Source organism: Chiloscyllium plagiosum, chromosome 24, assembly GCF_004010195.1.
Source record: "Chiloscyllium plagiosum isolate BGI_BamShark_2017 chromosome 24, ASM401019v2, whole genome shotgun sequence".
In the NCBI taxonomy this organism is placed as follows: domain Eukaryota; kingdom Metazoa; phylum Chordata; class Chondrichthyes; order Orectolobiformes; family Hemiscylliidae; genus Chiloscyllium; species Chiloscyllium plagiosum.
In genome coordinates, this window is record NC_057733.1 from 22,639,619 (window position 1) to 22,657,564 (window position 17,946).

Here is a 17,946-nt window from a genome sequence, read left to right on the forward strand (position 1 = left end):
CCATTCACTCTCTGTGCTCCTTGCTACATTTCCGCCCAGTTGCACCCCCCCTCCCATTTATCTCTCCACCCCGTTCCTGATGAAGGGCTTTTGCTCAAAACGTCAATTTTCCTGCTCCTCGGATGCTGCCTGACCGGCTGTGCTTTTCCAACACTGAAGTGGATATGGTGGTTAAGGTGTATGACATGCATGCCTTCATCCGTTGGTGCATAGGATATAAAAATTGATCAAGTCATGTTGCAACTGCGGATTTTTAATTATGCTATTTTGGAATATTGTGTGGTTCTGAGGATATAGAAACTGTTAACTAGGGTACTAGCTATGAGGAGCAATTAGACAAACTTGTTTTGTTTTCTCTTGAACCTCGAAGTATGAAGGGCAACCTGATAGTTTACAGAATTATGAGAGACATGGAGTCTTTTTCCCCAGTGTAGAAATGTCCATTACTTGGACATACCTTTCAGGTAAAAGGGAGTAAATTTAAAGGAGATGAGAGACGCAGTTTTTGTTGTGTGTGGCTTATGCCTCATCTGTGCTGTCAGAGATGGTGGAACATTTACGAGTCATCTGGGCAGAAATATGAATAGGCAGGGAATAGAGGAATACAGACAACATGGAGACTAAAGGTTTTTAGCTTAGAAAGGCATCAGTGTCATCATAGTCTTGGTGGCTCCATGGGTCCATTCCTGTCCTGTACTGTTCTTTACATTTCTGGAAAGTTAATTGCTAAATATGAGCTATCAGTGACAATAACGTTTTATGAAACCACCTTGAAGTCAGCTTGCTCCTTTGTCTCAACAACCGTACACAAAATGTTCCTAATGACCATCATTAAAAAGCCACCAAAGTGACTTTTTAGAAATGTCATAAACAACTTGTCCAGTGATGAGGCAGTATTTCAGTTGGTACATGAATCTGTCAGTGCAGAAGACTAATTATGGTAATACATTTGTTCGATAATTTGTTTCACAGGCTATTACATAGGCTGTAACTCTGGAGCAGCATAAATTAATTATCTTGATGAGTCTTTGTAAGGTTCTTCAGTGTTGCAGCCTGGAAATGAAACCAAGTGCAGCTCACTGCCGTGGCAGTTGAGTTGAGACATAATTTACACTGTTTAATATTCCAGGTAGGTTACCTGCCTTCGACAACACTTTTGGGTTTTATTATACTTTAAACCAATAGCATTGCTGCAAATATGTAAAAATCATCATTACAAAACCAACTGATAAGTACATTGGAACTGTGGGAGAAGGATGCTTGCAATTCATTACTTCCATCTCTGTTCACGAAGGTCACATAGTAATGTTAATTTAAGAATAGTAAACATTGTAATGTCAAGATTGCTTTTCTTTCCTTTTAGAAGAAAAGTATTGCAAGCACGAATCAGTTTTCTCACCATGTATTGAGAGATAGTAATGGAATTTGCAATTGGGTTATTTCTACAATAAATTCCGATGATCAATAAGTTTCTGACTTAAGGAGATTTTCTGAGAGGAAGAAAAATGATTTGTATCTTCATATTTTATCTAGTTTTGTGGTATTTGAATCTATTTGGAAGAATATAACCATCCCATTGATATATAAATGGCGAGAGGAGTTGCTTAATCCATAAACATGTTTCGGTGCCCCGAAAGAGGTTTCAAACCACCAAATCTGTTATGCACACTCCTAATCAAAATTGCAAGTCGATATTTTACTGAGTAGGATGTAAATGTATGGGAGATGGTGTATTATATCTTAACTGGGCTTGCATGCTAGAAAAATGAGCTGCGTACTGTATATTCAGTGGCCTTTGTTTTGGAGGTTTGGTGGATTGTGTGCTGTGCATTCAACAGTAGCACACCATCACTTTACTGTCTGACACTTGTTTTACACAGCAAAATCTGCTGCTGGCCTGAACCAACTGTTCAGCAGGCGAGGTAATTAACACCCCAAAGTGTGAGAAAAGAGCCACTTTACACTTCACATGTGTCATACTCTCAGTCATGTTTTCACACTGAGCCTGTCAGTTTTCACTCCATTCAAGATATATGTCTATATGTTGAATATTTAGACTCATTAGACTAATTTGTTTTTTTTGTTTTGCTGTCCATGTGTAAGGTGCTATTGGCGAAGTGATTTCTTTCTTCAATCTGCAGTTCTGTTCTATCTCATGTTAATATCATCTGGTCATTTGAGCATTTTTTGGCTTCCAGTTAAGCATTGTTTTTTGTGGTTGCTGTCAATGGATTATTTTTCCAATACTGGTTGGTGCTTTTCTGTTTGTTTTTAAAGTTTCACTTGTAAAGCTGTTAAATGGTTGTGCTGACACTGTTTAAATTTTGGCATCAGTTGGACCTAAAGCAATGGATGTTTAGGAAACTGATGAAATACAAAATGTTTTAAAGTGGATTATTTTGTTGCAACAGGTTGATATCATTGGTGCATAATGTTTCTTGCTTGGCTACAGATGGAGTTCTCCATTCTTGCATTCTAAGTTTCTCTAGTCCTTAATGCTATCTATGTCTCTTGCTGCAGTTACTGTTTTAATATTTCTTTGTTAAACATTTTGTCTGCTTTACATGACTGTTCCCTGAAATGAGTGGGTAGTATTAAACTCCCTATACAAGTGAGCTGTAAGTGGCACTATTTTAAAATTACCATGCCCCAGTGCCTTTGTTTTGACTTGCCTTGCTATGTTTTAAACTTGGGTATTTTGATTTAAGTAACTGCATACTCTGAGCATTGACCCAGTGAAGTAACATTGTAACAGTTTCACAGAACTAGGCTTGTTAGAAATTTTGATTTGTAGCTTTTTTGCCTGATGGTTTGCTTTGTGTCTAGAAGGAGCCTTTGATCTTTGTGTGATGATTTAACCAGATTTTCAAAGTTAAAAATCTCAATCTCCGAAAGCTAGTGTGCTTCCAATTAAACCTGTTGGACTATAACCTGGTGTTGAGATTTTTAACTTTGTACGCCCCAGTCCAACACCGGCATCTCCCAACTTTTTCAAATACACTTTTTCCAGAGTAGAGGAAAATGTACCCTTCGCCTCGGAAGGCTTGCTTTATACTGTGTCTGACAGCTGCTTGTTTTGCACTGTACACAGTCTATTGCTCTTCACTGAAGCTGAGAGTGTATAAATTCAGAAGGGGTGTAAAGTGGCAGCTGACGTGATCCTGTCTATTGCCCATTGTTTGGCTTAGGTTTAATTTGCTCCTTGATTTTTGTGTTCCTTGCCATGTGACCAATGTTTGCATGGGTAATTATGCAAGGATTATCTTTTAACAATGACATATCCTTTGCAAGTGTCAACATATTACAAACTGTCCGTAGTCATCTGAAATCAGTTGGAATATGCAATGTGGCATTAAGTTAACATTCAGATAATGGAGTCAGCTAACAGAGTTAATGTCAATTTTAATTCTGATGGTCTGCTGTTGCTCACTGAGATTCTAAAATCTACTTTAAGAATCTTGTAGGTTAGAGCATCTGTAGAAAAATGTGTGCAGTTTTTAGCCCATGTATTCACTGTAGGTCTGTTCCCCTCTCATGCACTATGCGCTCAAACCCTGCTGTTCCACCAGTTGGCTCAGGCTGCAGCTAAATTGCAAAATGCACCTGTTTCTTAATAGCTAAATACCTTTGCTGTCTCCTTGTGTAGAAACCTTCAATCTGATACATGAGACAGTCAGCTTGGGCAGACACCTGTTTAAAACTAGTTTGATGCAGCAGCCATCAATCCAGGTCTCTGAGGGGCAAGACCCTATTCTTTTCGCCTTCGGTATTTTGCTACACACACACAAATGTTTATGACTAGTGATGCTTGCAAGATTGGGGGCAGGAAAGACTGATGTTGGCTGTGATACTCATTAAACCATTATGTTGTGCCAACTGAGCAGTTGCCTGACTACATCCGGCACGTTGTGTAATTAGGTTATATTTGCGGGAGTGGAGTCTAATCTGGGCATTTCAGAATCTGAATTTTGACTGAATGAACAGTCAAACTGTCCATAGTTTTCACCTTTTATCCCACACCAAACGATTGCACACCCAGCCCTGTTTTCACATTATGTAACTAAGGGTACTCGATAGGATAGATGTTGAATGAATGTTCCCGTCTGTGGGAGAGATTAGAAGTAGGGGATACAGATAAGTGAGAAATCTCTTCTATGTTTAAAGTCAGGTGTGGATAAATATATTGACATATCTTTAGGAGAAATATTCATGACATTAATGCATCTTGGCATATGACCCAAGGGTATAAAACTCCATCCTCTATCTTGCTCAAGAACCACTTGAAGCACTTTTGTTCTGCTGTAATATAACAATGTTACACCAGTCACTGTGCCTATGGATGCAATGTCTGTATATTAACTGTAATAAAGCTATCTGTTGGATTCTTTGAGGACAGTATCTACATCTAGTTTCTTTGCTTATGAGACATAACATAAGCATCACTACATCAGGTGAAATATCTTGTGGCAAAACTATCATCAGTGACTTGGTTACTTTTAAGGACCATCTTAGAAGGAATGTGGAGAAATTTAATGAGAAATTTCTGCATTTTGATCTGTATCTCCAAGTCAAAAGTCTGAACAGTGAAGCTATTGGTGTTGGAGACAGTCAAGAAGTTAAAATTGCTGAGTGCAAATATTTTGGAGGATTGTGGGGCTGGAGGAGATGCAAGACAAGGCCATGGAAATATTCCAAAGCAAAACGAACAGTTTTCAAATCAAGGCAATTGTTTGACCAGGTGCCAATCATGATCGATTGAGGAGATTTGTGAAAATAAAGGCATTGACTGGATATTGGATGCCCAAGTTTATGGATGATAGAATATGGAAGGTTAGTACTTGAATAGTGAAGCACAGAAGTAGCAAAAAGCTGTGGATGAGTGTTTCAACAATTGATGATCTGAGGCGGAAATGAAGTCAGGCCATGTTACTAAGGTGGAACTAGGCAGTCTGAATGACAAATGATATACAGTAGCAAGCTAATTGGAATCAGCTGAAAGTTGTGAAGAGACTGTTACTTTCCTGCAACTGTCAGAAACTGAGTTTCGCATAAGGATTGAACACAATGTCATCTTGGCAATATCTAAAGGAAGGGAATTTCTTTTCATCCTGAACTGGATTTGTATATTGGAATTAGTACGTGTACTCTAATCATGTAGAGAGAGCAGCAGGATTGAGAAAGATGATACTGAGATAAAACTAGTTATCGTCAACATAGGTTTTTCTGATTATATCTCCAAGGTGACTTGACAATGGATATTGAAAAGATGTTTTGTCATGTGGGGAGACTAGAACTAGGAAATGCTGTTAAACGGGAAGCCTCTTATTTTTGAAGACCAGAGGTAGCTACATTTTGAGCATCAGCGGTCAATGGAAATCTGTCCCCCAGTCAAAATTCAGGTTCTGAAATGCCCAGATTAGACTCCCCTCCAGCAAATATAACCTAATTGCGCAACATGCCTGATGTGGTCGAGCACTTGCTCAGTTGGCACAAGATAATGGTTTAATGAGTATCACAGCCAACATGTGGGTGGTGTCATCAACTGTTTTTAAGGCTAAATGTGCAAAATATGTAGATCATTTGAACAGAAACATCAAAATATTAAAGTAAAAACTGCAGTCCCTTCACATAAGCATTGCTTAATGCAAGGAATCCATTTCCAACTTGGAATTGAATGGTATTCTCTTCAGCATTAGGTAGTTTCTAAAGTTTAGTAAATCAGTTTAGTAGACCACTTCAAATGTAGGAGGGTTGTAAATCTTCCCTGACTAGATGAGATGGAGCAATGGTGGTGCCTACCAAATTATTGCTTGGGGCAGAAGACTGATGTTGGCTGTGATACTCATTAAACCATTATGTTGTGCCAACTGAGCAGTTGCCTGACTACATCCGGCACGTTGTGTAATTAGGTTATATTTGCGGGAGTGGAGTCTAATCTGGGCATTTCAGAATCTGAATTTTGACTGAATGAACAGTCAAACTGTCCATAGTTTTCACCTTTTATCCCACACCAAACGATTGCACACCCAGCCCTGTTTTCACATTATGTAACTAAGGGTACTCGATAGGATAGATGTTGAATGAATGTTCCCGACTGTGGGAGAGATTAGAAGTAGGGGATACAGATAAGTGAGAAATCTCTTCTATGTTTAAAGTCAGGTGTGGATAAATATGTTGACATATCTTTAGGAGAAATATTCATGACATTAATGCATCTTGGCATATGACCCAAGGGTATAAAACTCCATCCTCTATCTTGCTCAAGAACCACTTGAAGCACTTTTGTTCTGCTGTAATATAACAATGTTACACCAGTCACTGTGCCTATGGATGCAATGTCTGTATATTAACTGTAATAAAGCTATCTGTTGGATTCTTTGAGGACAGTATCTACATCTAGTTTCTTTGCTTATGAGACATAACATAAGCATCACTACATCAGGTGAAATATCTTGTGGCAAAACTATCATCAGTGACTTGGTTACTTTTAAGGACCATCTTAGAAGGAATGTGGAGAAATTTAATGAGAAATTTCTGCATTTTGATCTGTATCTCCAAGTCAAAAGTCTGAACAGTGAAGCTATTGGTGTTGGAGACAGTCAAGAAGTTAAAATTGCTGAGTGCAAATATTTTGGAGGATTGTGGGGCTGGAGGACATGCAAGACAAGGCCATGGAAATATTCCAAAGCAAAACGAACAGTTTTCAAATCAAGGCATTTGTTTGACCAGGTGCCAATCATGATCGATTGAGGAGATTTGTGAAAATAAAGGCATTGACTGGATATTGGATGCCCAAGTTTATAGATGATAGAATATGGAAGGTTAGTACTTGAATAGTGAAGCACAGAAGTAGCAAAAAGCTGTGGATGAGTGTTTCAACAATTGATGATCTGAGGCGGAAATGAAGTCAGGCCATGTTACTAAGGTGGAACTAGGCAGTCTGAATGACAAATGATATACAGTAGCAAGCTAATTGGAATCAGCTGAAAGTTGTGAAGAGACTGTTACTTTCCTGCAACTGTCAGAAACTGAGTTTCGCATAAGGATTGAACACAATGTCATCTTGGCAATATCTAAAGGAAGGGAATTTCTTTTCATCCTGAACTGGATTTGTATATTGGAATTAGTACGTGTACTCAAATCATGTAGAGAGAGCAGCAGGATTGAGAAAGATGATACTGAGATAAAACTAGTTATCGTCAACATAGGTTTTTCTGATTATATCTCCAAGGTGACTTGACAATGGATATTGAAAAGATGTTTTGTCATGTGGGGAGACTAGAACTAGGAAATGCTGTTAAACGGGAAGCCTCTTATTTTTGAAGACCAGAGGTAGCTACATTTTGAGCATCAGCGGTCAATGGAAATCTGTCCCCCAGTCAAAATTCAGGTTCTGAAATGCCCAGATTAGACTCCCCTCCAGCAAATATAACCTAATTGCGCAACATGCCTGATGTGGTCGAGCACTTGCTCAGTTGGCACAAGATAATGGTTTAATGAGTATCACAGCCAACATGTGGGTGGTGTCATCAACTGTTTTTAAGGCTAAATGTGCAAAATATGTAGATCATTTGAACAGAAACATCAAAATATTAAAGTAAAAACTGCAGTCCCTTCACATAAGCATTGCTTAATGCAAGGAATCCATTTCCAACTTGGAATTGAATGGTATTCTCTTCAGCATTAGGTAGTTTCTAAAGTTTAGTAAATCAGTTTAGTAGACCACTTCAAATGTAGGAGGGTTGTAAATCTTCCCTGACTAGATGAGATGGAGCAATGGTGGTGCCTACCAAATTATTGCTTGGGGCAGAATTGTCATGAAAGATACTGCATGTACCTCATCAGCCGTGGGAAGCATTGATATCCCTCATTGGGCATGGTTGCGGAGTACCAGTTTCATTGGCTGCATTTCCCAACACACAGGTTATTGCCTAGTGGCAGAATTTGAGGGTCATGCATGTATGACTCAGCATTTAACACCTCTGTCAGGGCTGGGAATCCAGAAAAGTGATGACGCAAGAGTCAGTAGCACCGAATAGACCTCCCTTGCCATCACAGTCACAAAAGAGCAAAAATTACAAGATGAGAAATTACCAAGGTCTGTCTAGTTCCTTCTCATGTTCTGATTGCCATTGGACCAAATGACAATGGAGTTGTTGACAAATTTAGTGATGATTTGTTAACAACGGAATTAGACCTGACACAAGGAAAATCCCAAGTGGTCAAGTATTGCAGTTAATGTCTGGTAGAAATTTAGTTATCTGCTTTATCACAGTATTTTCAGAAATTTCAGATTTTGTACTCAAGTCAATCTTAATTGCTTCTACTATCTCCCAAGATAGTTCTGATTTTCCATTTGCTCACTGAAATACTGGAAATGTGAACATGGGACAAAAGTAGACCACTTGGTTCTTCAAACCTCTGCTATTCAAAGAATTATAGCTGTTTTGCTTGTAACCTGAACTGTACATCCCTGCATATCCACAATAACCTTTCATCCCCGAGATAATCAAGAATATATCTACTTGTGCCTTAAAAATAATTTGATAATTCATCTGCTGCCTTGCGAGAAAGGAATTCCAGAGACACTTAACTCTTAGAAAATGTTTTCTCATCTCTGTTTTAAATGGATGGCCCTTCTTTCTTTGAAACTGACTCCTCTTCCAGATTCTCCCAAATGAAGAAACATCCTTTAAACATTCAAGTGTTAAATTCCCTCAGGAGCTTTTATGTTCCAATTAAGTCACCTTTGACTCTCGCCCAGATGATATATGTCTTGCTCCAGAGGGCAATTCACTCATTCCAGATAGTAATCTCATTGTTCTGAAATTGCTTCTAAGGCATTTGAATCCTTCTGTAACTAAGTAACTTAGTGTACTCTATACTCCAGCTGTGGTCTCAGAAATACACTGTATAATTGAGGCATAAGTTCCCTATTCTTGCATTCAATGCCCTTTATTATAAACTGTAGCATTCTATTACCTTCTCTGATTACTTGCTGTATCTGCATGCTAATCTTGTGTAATTTCGTGAATTAGCACACCCAGATCTCTCTGCAACCTCTTAGCTTTCTTTTATTCTTTTTGCCAAAATGGAGAATTTCGCACTTGTCCATGTTGTACTCCATTTTATTCACTTAAGTTTATCCCTTTGTAGGATGCTTTTGTCCTCTTCATAACTCACTTTCCTATTAGGAGAAAGTGAGGTCTGCAGATGCTGGAGATCAGAGATATGCCCGAAACATCGATTTTCCTGTTCCCTAGATGCTGCCTGACCTGCTGCGCTTTTCCAGCAACACATTTCCATCACTTTCCTATTACCTTTGTGTTTTGAGTAAATTTAGCTGCTGCAGCTTTGATCCCTTTATCCAAATCCTTTATGTAAACTGTAAACAGTTGAGACCTCAGCACTGACCCCTGTGGCTCATCAGTTGTGGCATCATACCACTCTGAGAAACCGCCACTTATTTTTACTCTCTGCTTTCTTTAAGCAAGCCAATCTTGTATCTTGCCAATATATTACTCCCTATGAGTTTTTATTTTCACTAATAACCTTTTGTGGCACTTTATCAAATGCCTTGGGAAGTCTAAATATAATACATTCACTGTTTACCCTGTACAGTACAAATTATTTCTTCAAAGAACTCCAGTAAATTAGTTAAGCATGATTTTCATTTGAAGAAAAATCATGTTGGCCGTACCTGATCACCTTGAACTTATCCAAAGGCTCTTTTGTAATGTCTTTTGTAATATTTTCTCTGTGATCAATATTAAGCTAACTAGTCTGTGGTTTCCTGCTTTCTGCCACCCTCCCTTTTTGAATGAAGAGGTTATGTAACTCTTTTACAATCTAAAGGGACTTTCCCTAAACCTAATGCTGAATTTTAATTTTCTAAAACTCACATCTTCTCTTTGACTGTCACCTTCTTTTAGGATCCAATGATGAAATCCACCAGGACCGGGGGACTTGTCAACTTAGTTTCAAAAATTTACTCAGTGCTGGTGGTATGTCCCGCCTCTCTCTATAGTTCTTGGTTTCTTGAGGTGGGTGATGTCTCTATAAATAGAGAGATGGGACATAACACCAGTGCTTCAACAGAGACTCTGATGATGTTACCTAGTATGGTGATGAAACGTCTAAAACAAACCTTCCAGCTCAGTGAGCTAACTTAAATACATATCATCAACCTGAGCTACAAAGCCTCTCAAAAATCACTTACTTTAACTTTTTTTTCCTGTTTTAAATGTTTGAATAAAATTTGCCAATCCGTTTAATAATTTTGGCTATTTTCTCGCACCTTAACTTTCCCCCTCATTAATTTTCTAATAATTCTTTTTTATCTTCTGAATCATTTCTGACCTGCCATGTATCTTTGCGCAATTGTCTTTTCCTTTTGGGTTTGACTGTTTGACTTTAGTTAACCACAAATGGCAGGTCTGTCCTTGAATTTTTCTTATTTGTTGGAAATGTATCCATTCTGCAGTTCTGGAATATTCTCTGGAATTGCTGTTGCATCTCCCTTGACCTTTCCCTTAACCTAAATTGCCAGTTAATTTTTACTCTGCTTTTGTGCCCTCTTTGTCCTTGTTCAAATTCAAAATTGTTGACGTGGATCCACTCTTCTCCCTTCCTTCAACTGTATACAAAAGTCCATCACTGTATGGTCACTGCTGCCTGGAGCACTGAGGTCAATAATTTAATCCAATTTCACTGGTCAAAACCAGGCTTGGTTTAACTTGCTGGTTGGTGCCATAACATTGTCTAAGAAATTGTTTTAAAACCTTCAATAAATCCTCATCTGCACTACTTTCTCCCATGCGATTTTTTTCCAGACTACATGTAAGTTAAAATCCCTCATGATAATTGATATACTCTTTTGTCAAGCTTCCACATCTTGTCCTTTCATGTGGTTACTGTTAGGGGACATGTGCATAGCTGTCACAAGTGACCTCTTGCCTTTTATCATTCCTCATTCCTATCCAGATTGCTTCTATGTCCAGGTTTTCTAAATTAAGGTCATCCCTCTTTATTATGCTAGTGTCATCTTTAATTAACAGAGCCACTCCTCCACCCTATCCTAGCTTCCTGTCATTCTTAAATGCTTCCTATTTAGGTACCAATTAAGGTCATCCTGCAGCCATGTTTCAGTCGTCTCTATTGGCACTAGATCAAACTTATCTCAATTTGTACTATTGGTTTGTTTCATTTCAAATGTGACATCTATTCTAATAGTTCATTTCCATTCCAGAGTAGATGTCCTGAACCCTGACACTGGGCTTTGAAGTTAACCCTCCAAGTGTAGGCTTTGTACTATTGGTTCTTCTACTTTGGACAGTGGTCTTCATTATCTGTACTCTTTAGAATCTTTGGATTGATAATTTTTTAAAAAAGTAGGGTTGAAGCTCTGATATTTGCAATGAAGTTTGAGTTGATCAGCAATGGCCAATGAATTTGCCAATGGTGGTAGCACTGTACAAGGAAGAATGGTAACTTTTGTCTTCGAGCAGATGTTAGCACCACCACTGTTAGGAATACCTTTCTAAGACCAGAGTAAAGTTGGATAATGGGCCAAGTGGGTTAACCCTGATGATCTGGAATTAAAATGGGAAGTGCTGGAGAACCTCACCAGATCTGGCAGCCTCTAGTACAAAGATAAACAGTAACACTTTGAGTCTAATAAGACTCCTCTTTAGAACAGATATTGGACTGAATGTTAGTTCTTCACAGATGCTGCCAGATCTGAGTTTCTCCAGCACTTTTAGATTTCCAAAATCCACAGTACTTTGTTTTTATCTTAATGATTCAGGTTTTGGAGAGCAAAGGAGTATCAAACAGCTGTGTGCTAAGTGTGGGAGTGATTATTACCACAGGGGATCCCTCCAGACCATACAGAAAGGATACCTCTTTCAGTGGTCTTCCCATGTGATTGTAGCCTTTCTTGACACAAGTAAAATGCCAAGAAGTCAGGGAGTAGCCACTGATGGGACACTTGATTGTCACCTTTGGTCTCCCAACAGGTGGCTGTTACATCAGTGAAGTGCCCACTACTGGTCATGTGACACGGCACTGTTACAATCCAATATATCTGACATATTTCTAGCCCTTTTGCATCTAAACCTATCACAAGTTGGTAAAATCCAGTCCACATACCACCTCTGAAACATTCCAGTAACAATATGCCCAGTTACATGATCACTCTTCTTACCTAATTGCTTTATTCGTCCCATCATTTTGGTCATTCTTCTGCCACCAGATGCTGAGGATTAATTCCTATTTGCGATCTCTAATAGGAAAGTTATACTAACAGCCTAATCTTAAAGTCATAGAGATGTACAGCACAGAAGCAGATCCTTTTGGCCCAACTCGTCCATGTCAACTAGATATCTTGGATAAATCTCGTCCCATTTGCCAGCATTTGGCCAATATTCCTCTGAAGCCTCATTTGTTAGATATTCTGACCGTTTTTCTGTCTTTCAAATAATACACACAGATTAGTGACATTTAAATTAGTGGTGTTTTGAACCTGTTGTCAATTTCCTTGAGGGGGAAAAAGGCAAGGCACAAAATTAAAACTGTTAGAGGGCGATATCAAAGAGCAGCAATGCCAAGTGGGAGAGGTCCCTCTCCAGGACACTCTACCTTCCCCAGCCAAATACACATTTTACATGTTCTGCTTTAGAATAATTACATGCAACAATGTCATTGTTAGCCACATCCTCCTAATCTACACAGCTCATCCTATAAATTCACAATCAATGATGGGCAATTCTATGGACAGCCCTAGTTACTCAAATATTCTCATAATGTAGAAACTTTTATTTTCTGTCTTTGGCATCTTATGCACCCCATTTAATCATGTTCTAACACCGACAGTTGTACTCATTTCTAGATAGTTGCCAGCTGCATCACATTAATTGCCAATGAACCAGATATGTACTTACCAATGAAAACTCTTGATAAACTGGAAAAGGTACAGAACAAAATTACAAGGATGCTGTCAGGACTTGAGCTTTTGAGTTAGCAGGAGCGGCTGAATAGGTTGGGACCCCACCCTAACTGAGGGGTGACCTGATATAGAGTTACAAAATCATGAGGGGCATAGATAAGGTGAAATGCCAAGGTATTTGAAATGCCAGGGCTGGGTTGTCCACAATGAGAGGGCATAGATTTAAGGGGAAAGATTTATAAGGGACCTGAAGGGAAACATTTTCATGCAGAGGTTGGCTCGTATATGGAATGAGCTGCCGGAGGAAGTGGTAGAGGCAGGTACAACTACAATTAAAAGGCATCAGGATTGGTTTATGAATATTAAAGGTTTTGAGGTATGTGGGCCAAATGCAGGCAGATGGGACTATTTAATTTGGGAAACCTGGTCAGCATGCATGTGTTGGACTGAATAGTATGTTTCCATGCTGTGTGACTCTAAAGACTTGTAATCAGTATAAGAGTATATGTATTGGTTTTCCATATCTCCATTGTTTAGCTTTCTGCTTTTGCCATTTACTTCTCAGTATTCCAACTTTTCCCCAGTTGTGAACTTTGGGTAACGCCTAACTTGACAGAATCTTTATTCTGTCTGGCTGAAAAAATGCACAACTGCCTGATCTGGATTTTTTTTATCGAATGGTTTGTCATAGGGCACCTTTTGCGAGGAAACGGCAATTTTTTTGTTTGTTCTTCCCTCCTTTCGAATGTACTGTACTGTTCACATGAACCCCAACTCCAAGACTGAATCCTCCCAAATAGTATATTGATTTTGATCAGACCAAACCACCTCAAATGTATTCAGAAGGTAATCTAGACCCATCTTTTTCTTATTTTAAAGGAAAGTGTAAGGTGTTACTTTCCAGATGTAATTCAACTGGTCAAAGTACCAGGTTTAAAGCAACATGCACTTTATTCATACACTATAGTTAAAATATAACAAAAGAAATTGAAATACCAATTTTTTAGAAAACTTGATAATTATTTTACTGCTAAACAGTAACTATTTCAATACAGTAACATTCTGTAAACCCATGCAGAGGCCAGCTGCAGTTTCACAAAGCAGTGGAGCCGTTTGAGTTTTCCTTGGCAAAACGCAAGTTTAGAAAAATAAATGATCTCACAAATAAACCCCACAAGATCTCGCAAAATGTTTACTTCAATGAATCGAAGTGGACAGCTTGGTGCCTCTGTTCGCATAAAATATGTCCTTTAAAGCCATTGTCTCCTATGTATCAACAGATTTCAGACACCGTGTGAAATCAGAGCAACTCCATGCAATGAAATCTGTTTCCTTCTTTGTTCACAAAGTATAGAAGTGAAAATTGAACTTAAAGCTACATGTGGTTCTGTCCACATTCGAACCCTAGTTTCTCAATAATAGTGCATAAGGAACCTTCATCACACTATCTTCTGCTTATGCCAATGGGACTAATTTTTCTCCAGTCTGCCCATACCCCTCATGATTTTGAATTCTTCTTTTATGTCTTTCAACCTTTTATGAAAGGAGAACAATATCTACATATTCATGTGGCTACCAATCCTTGTTTGCTCAAATCTTTACTGTCTTCACCACCTTCACAAAGTGTTCTACACAGAATTGGGCTCACTACCTTAGCTGAATGCAAATCAGTGTTTCATGAATGTTTCTTAAACTTCGTTGCAATGCCGCTTTACAAACCTCAGGATCCCATATGTTTTTAATTCTTTCTGGCACCTTCTGTGATTTGTGATTATCTACCTCCTGTTCCTCTAATGCATCCTATTAAATTTGTACCTTTTAGTTTGTGCCCTTTAATTTCTATTGCCTTTTTAAAATTCCTAACAAGGAATATTTTACATTTTTGTCATTCAATTTTATCTGCCAAATGTCACTCTTTTCATTAACCTTTTGTTCCCTCAAAATCTCTTACCAGTCACCTCTCTGTTGTTCAAATTTTGTGCCAAATCTTGAAATTGCATGACGCTGAAATCCAAGTCATTTAATATTTCTGAAGTAAAACAGTAGTCATAGGAGCAATCTCCAGTGAATTCATTGCATGCTTTTCTCCAGAATAAAATGTTTATTCGCCACCCTTGTTTTCCTTTTGTATCAATGCTACCTGCCCTCTTGGGTTTCAACTTTGCAAGCTAGTATGTTTTATGTGGCACTTTATCAATTGCATTCACATTTCTTCAATCATCTGTGCTATTTCACCAAAAGAATTGCCTGACTAATTTTGTCGAAGATGATCATTTCTAAAAATTGAGATAAAATTTACTGGGCTGGAATTGCATTCTTTTTGTGCAGTTCTCCAGCCCCCTTGCACCACTGATGAGGTTTAGAAGATTAGAGCTAGTGATTTTTATCTTCAGCCTTTTTTCCCCACATTGTACATTTCAGATTCTATCTGGTCGCTGCGACTTATCACCAGCCTTTCCATTACATCGCTATCAACTTTTAACAGCATCTTCATTTACACTGGCTCTGGTTGCATCTTCCCTAACAAAGTGACTTGCAAAATTCTCATTGCCTCAACTGTTCCCACCACCTCCAAATATAGATCCCATTTTGGTCTCTAATTGACCCTATCCGTTCCCTGATAACCCATTACTACGCCCATAGGTGACTTGGATTTCCTTTGTGAATTGCCCATCTCTAATGTGACCCTGCTTCTCTGATTTCTCTCCCTTTCCTCCTGAGCATCCTCTATTTAGCTTGCATCTTTGAATTGTCAACCTGCCATCTATGTCATCTACTCCTCATTTTCTTGGTTTGCCAACACTTCAACAATGCATGTTAAAACTGAATAATTTGTCATATCTTTGCAATTTCATGTCCACTTTGTCATAATGCCATACTGTACATTTCTGACCTAAATTGTGCTACTTTCTGGCTCAGTAATTTTTTTTGTATTGAACAGACTGCATTTTCTCTGCTTCTCGGACCATTCACTTTCTTCAATGTTCAGAAGACGAAATACCTTCAAATTATCACTTCCCTGATGAGATGGATTGGTAAGAATTCTCTTTTAAAAGAGATTACATTTTTGAGTAATTTGCTTATGCAGTTGGAAGTGGGTGTTTAATGCAAGTAGGAAGGTGGGCGGTGACAAGGGGATTGTGTGAGGAAGAAGCTTGTGTATCACATGGGTCGGGTTGAGAAACGTTTGCATTTCATGTTATTGGGAACATGTTATGGGTAAAAACAATGACTGCAGATGCTGGAAACCAGATTCTGGATTAGTGGTGCTGGAAGAGCACAGCAGTTCAGGCAGCATTCAAGGAGCTTCGAAATCGACGTTTCGGGCAAAAGCTCTTCATCAGGAATAAAAGCAGTGAATCTGAAGTGTGGAGAGATAAGCTAGAGGAGGGTGGGGGTGGGGAAAAAGTAGCATGGAGTACATTGGGTGAATGGGGGAGGGGATGAAGGTGATGGGGTAGTCCTATGTAGCATACAGTTGGGGCTTGTACAAGAATCTGATGTCAGTTAGTGTGAGAAGTAGGGTGTACAAGTTTGGACTTTGAAGGAGAAGTAATTCTAACAAGTTAATTTTACTCATTGTTCACAAAAGCTGGAAGAATAATGCAGCATTTTGTGTTTCAGGGATATATATAAAACGGGTGTTTGAGAATCTGCTGATAGATTTCTTTAACAGATCCATTGGCTGATTGGTCATTTGAAAATAGAGCATCAAGATTCTCATGATTTGCAAGTGACTTGTTTTAAGAAATGGCTACTCTTATTTAGCATTTGAGATCAAATGGAATGTTTATCAGGCTATTTATTTTACACTGGCAATTACTATTTTCAGCCTATAATAATGGCATTTCTCTTCTAAATTATTTTAAAGTTATTTCTGTTACTCTTTAAGTCTACTTAGAATTTGAAAAATTTGAATATTTGCTCAATTCTAGTTACAGCATAAACAAGTAGAGTGAAATAATAATTTTATAGGCTCATAATGTTTTGATTTCTCTATCGTCTCTGTCACTCTCCTTGTCTGCCTCCTGCTCCTTATCCATTTTTATTTCCTTGTCTCCCAGCCTGAGTTTTCTTCTTTGCGTTTGCTTTAACACTTGCTTTTATGTTTTCTTAACCTGTCTCCCTCCCACCACCACCTCATAAATTGTTTATGTGAAACCTGCTTGATCAGAGAGTTAAGGGAATTATAGCAGGGATAGACACAGTACATTTTGGTGTCTGTAGTTTCCACTGTCTTTTACTGAGCTTGTCCCCCATGTGGTTTTGCATAAATATTTCCTAAATAGTGTTTTTTTTAGTTGATAGTGGGGTTCCTTACAATTTGCATATTTTTTCCTTTATTGGAGTATAAACTGAATTGCAAGTTGGACTGTCACATTGCTGAAATACCAGTAGAGTTTTACAACTTTGAAAAATTGAAACGTTGCTCGTTTTTGGCTGAATAAGGCAATGTTGCTTTCCAAAGCAGTGAGGGAGTCCTTGACATAACCTGATGCCCAGAGCCTTTGAGTTGAGGTAAGACTGTCTAATTACAGTGCTTGGATTGCTTGAGCTACAGTTTACTATAGATCTCTAAATACAGGGCAGTTAGGGAGATCCAGAGCCTGTTAACTGACATCTTACCCCCTCCCCCCCACCCGGCCTCCACTTATTTAGTGTGGGTGAAAAGACTGAGAAACCAATCTTGAAGGAATTGTAACAATTCCGTGATCCAGATCCAATTGGTCAACTTTGAAGTGAAAAATAACCGTCACTTCATGGAATTTTGTTCCTTGTTTATACTCTTCTCCAATGTGTCAAACTGTTTTTTGTTAATCTTAATTGTGAACGTGTGTATATTTGGCTTTAAAGGAGTATAGTTTAAGTTGCATAGCAGTAGATAAGGAATTCTTTTTTCTTCTCCCATTTGTTAAAATTATGTACTTTGGAATAAAATTATTTCCTGTTAATGATGAAACCCAGTGTGGATGGTTACACTGTCTGGCTATGTTGTGGAG

General features: G+C 38.4%; 1 protein-coding gene across 1 annotated transcript in view; it reads left to right on the forward strand.

The window, feature by feature from the left end:
- tmem104 (transmembrane protein 104) overlaps window positions 1-17,946 on the forward strand; it is a 205,363-nt gene that overhangs the window by 126,325 nt on the left and 61,092 nt on the right. Inside the window, exon 7 of the mRNA XM_043714560.1 lies at window positions 15,888-15,981. Within this exon, the coding sequence (XP_043570495.1) occupies window positions 15,888-15,981 (94 nt within the window). The remainder of the gene's footprint in view (window positions 1-15,887; window positions 15,982-17,946) is intronic.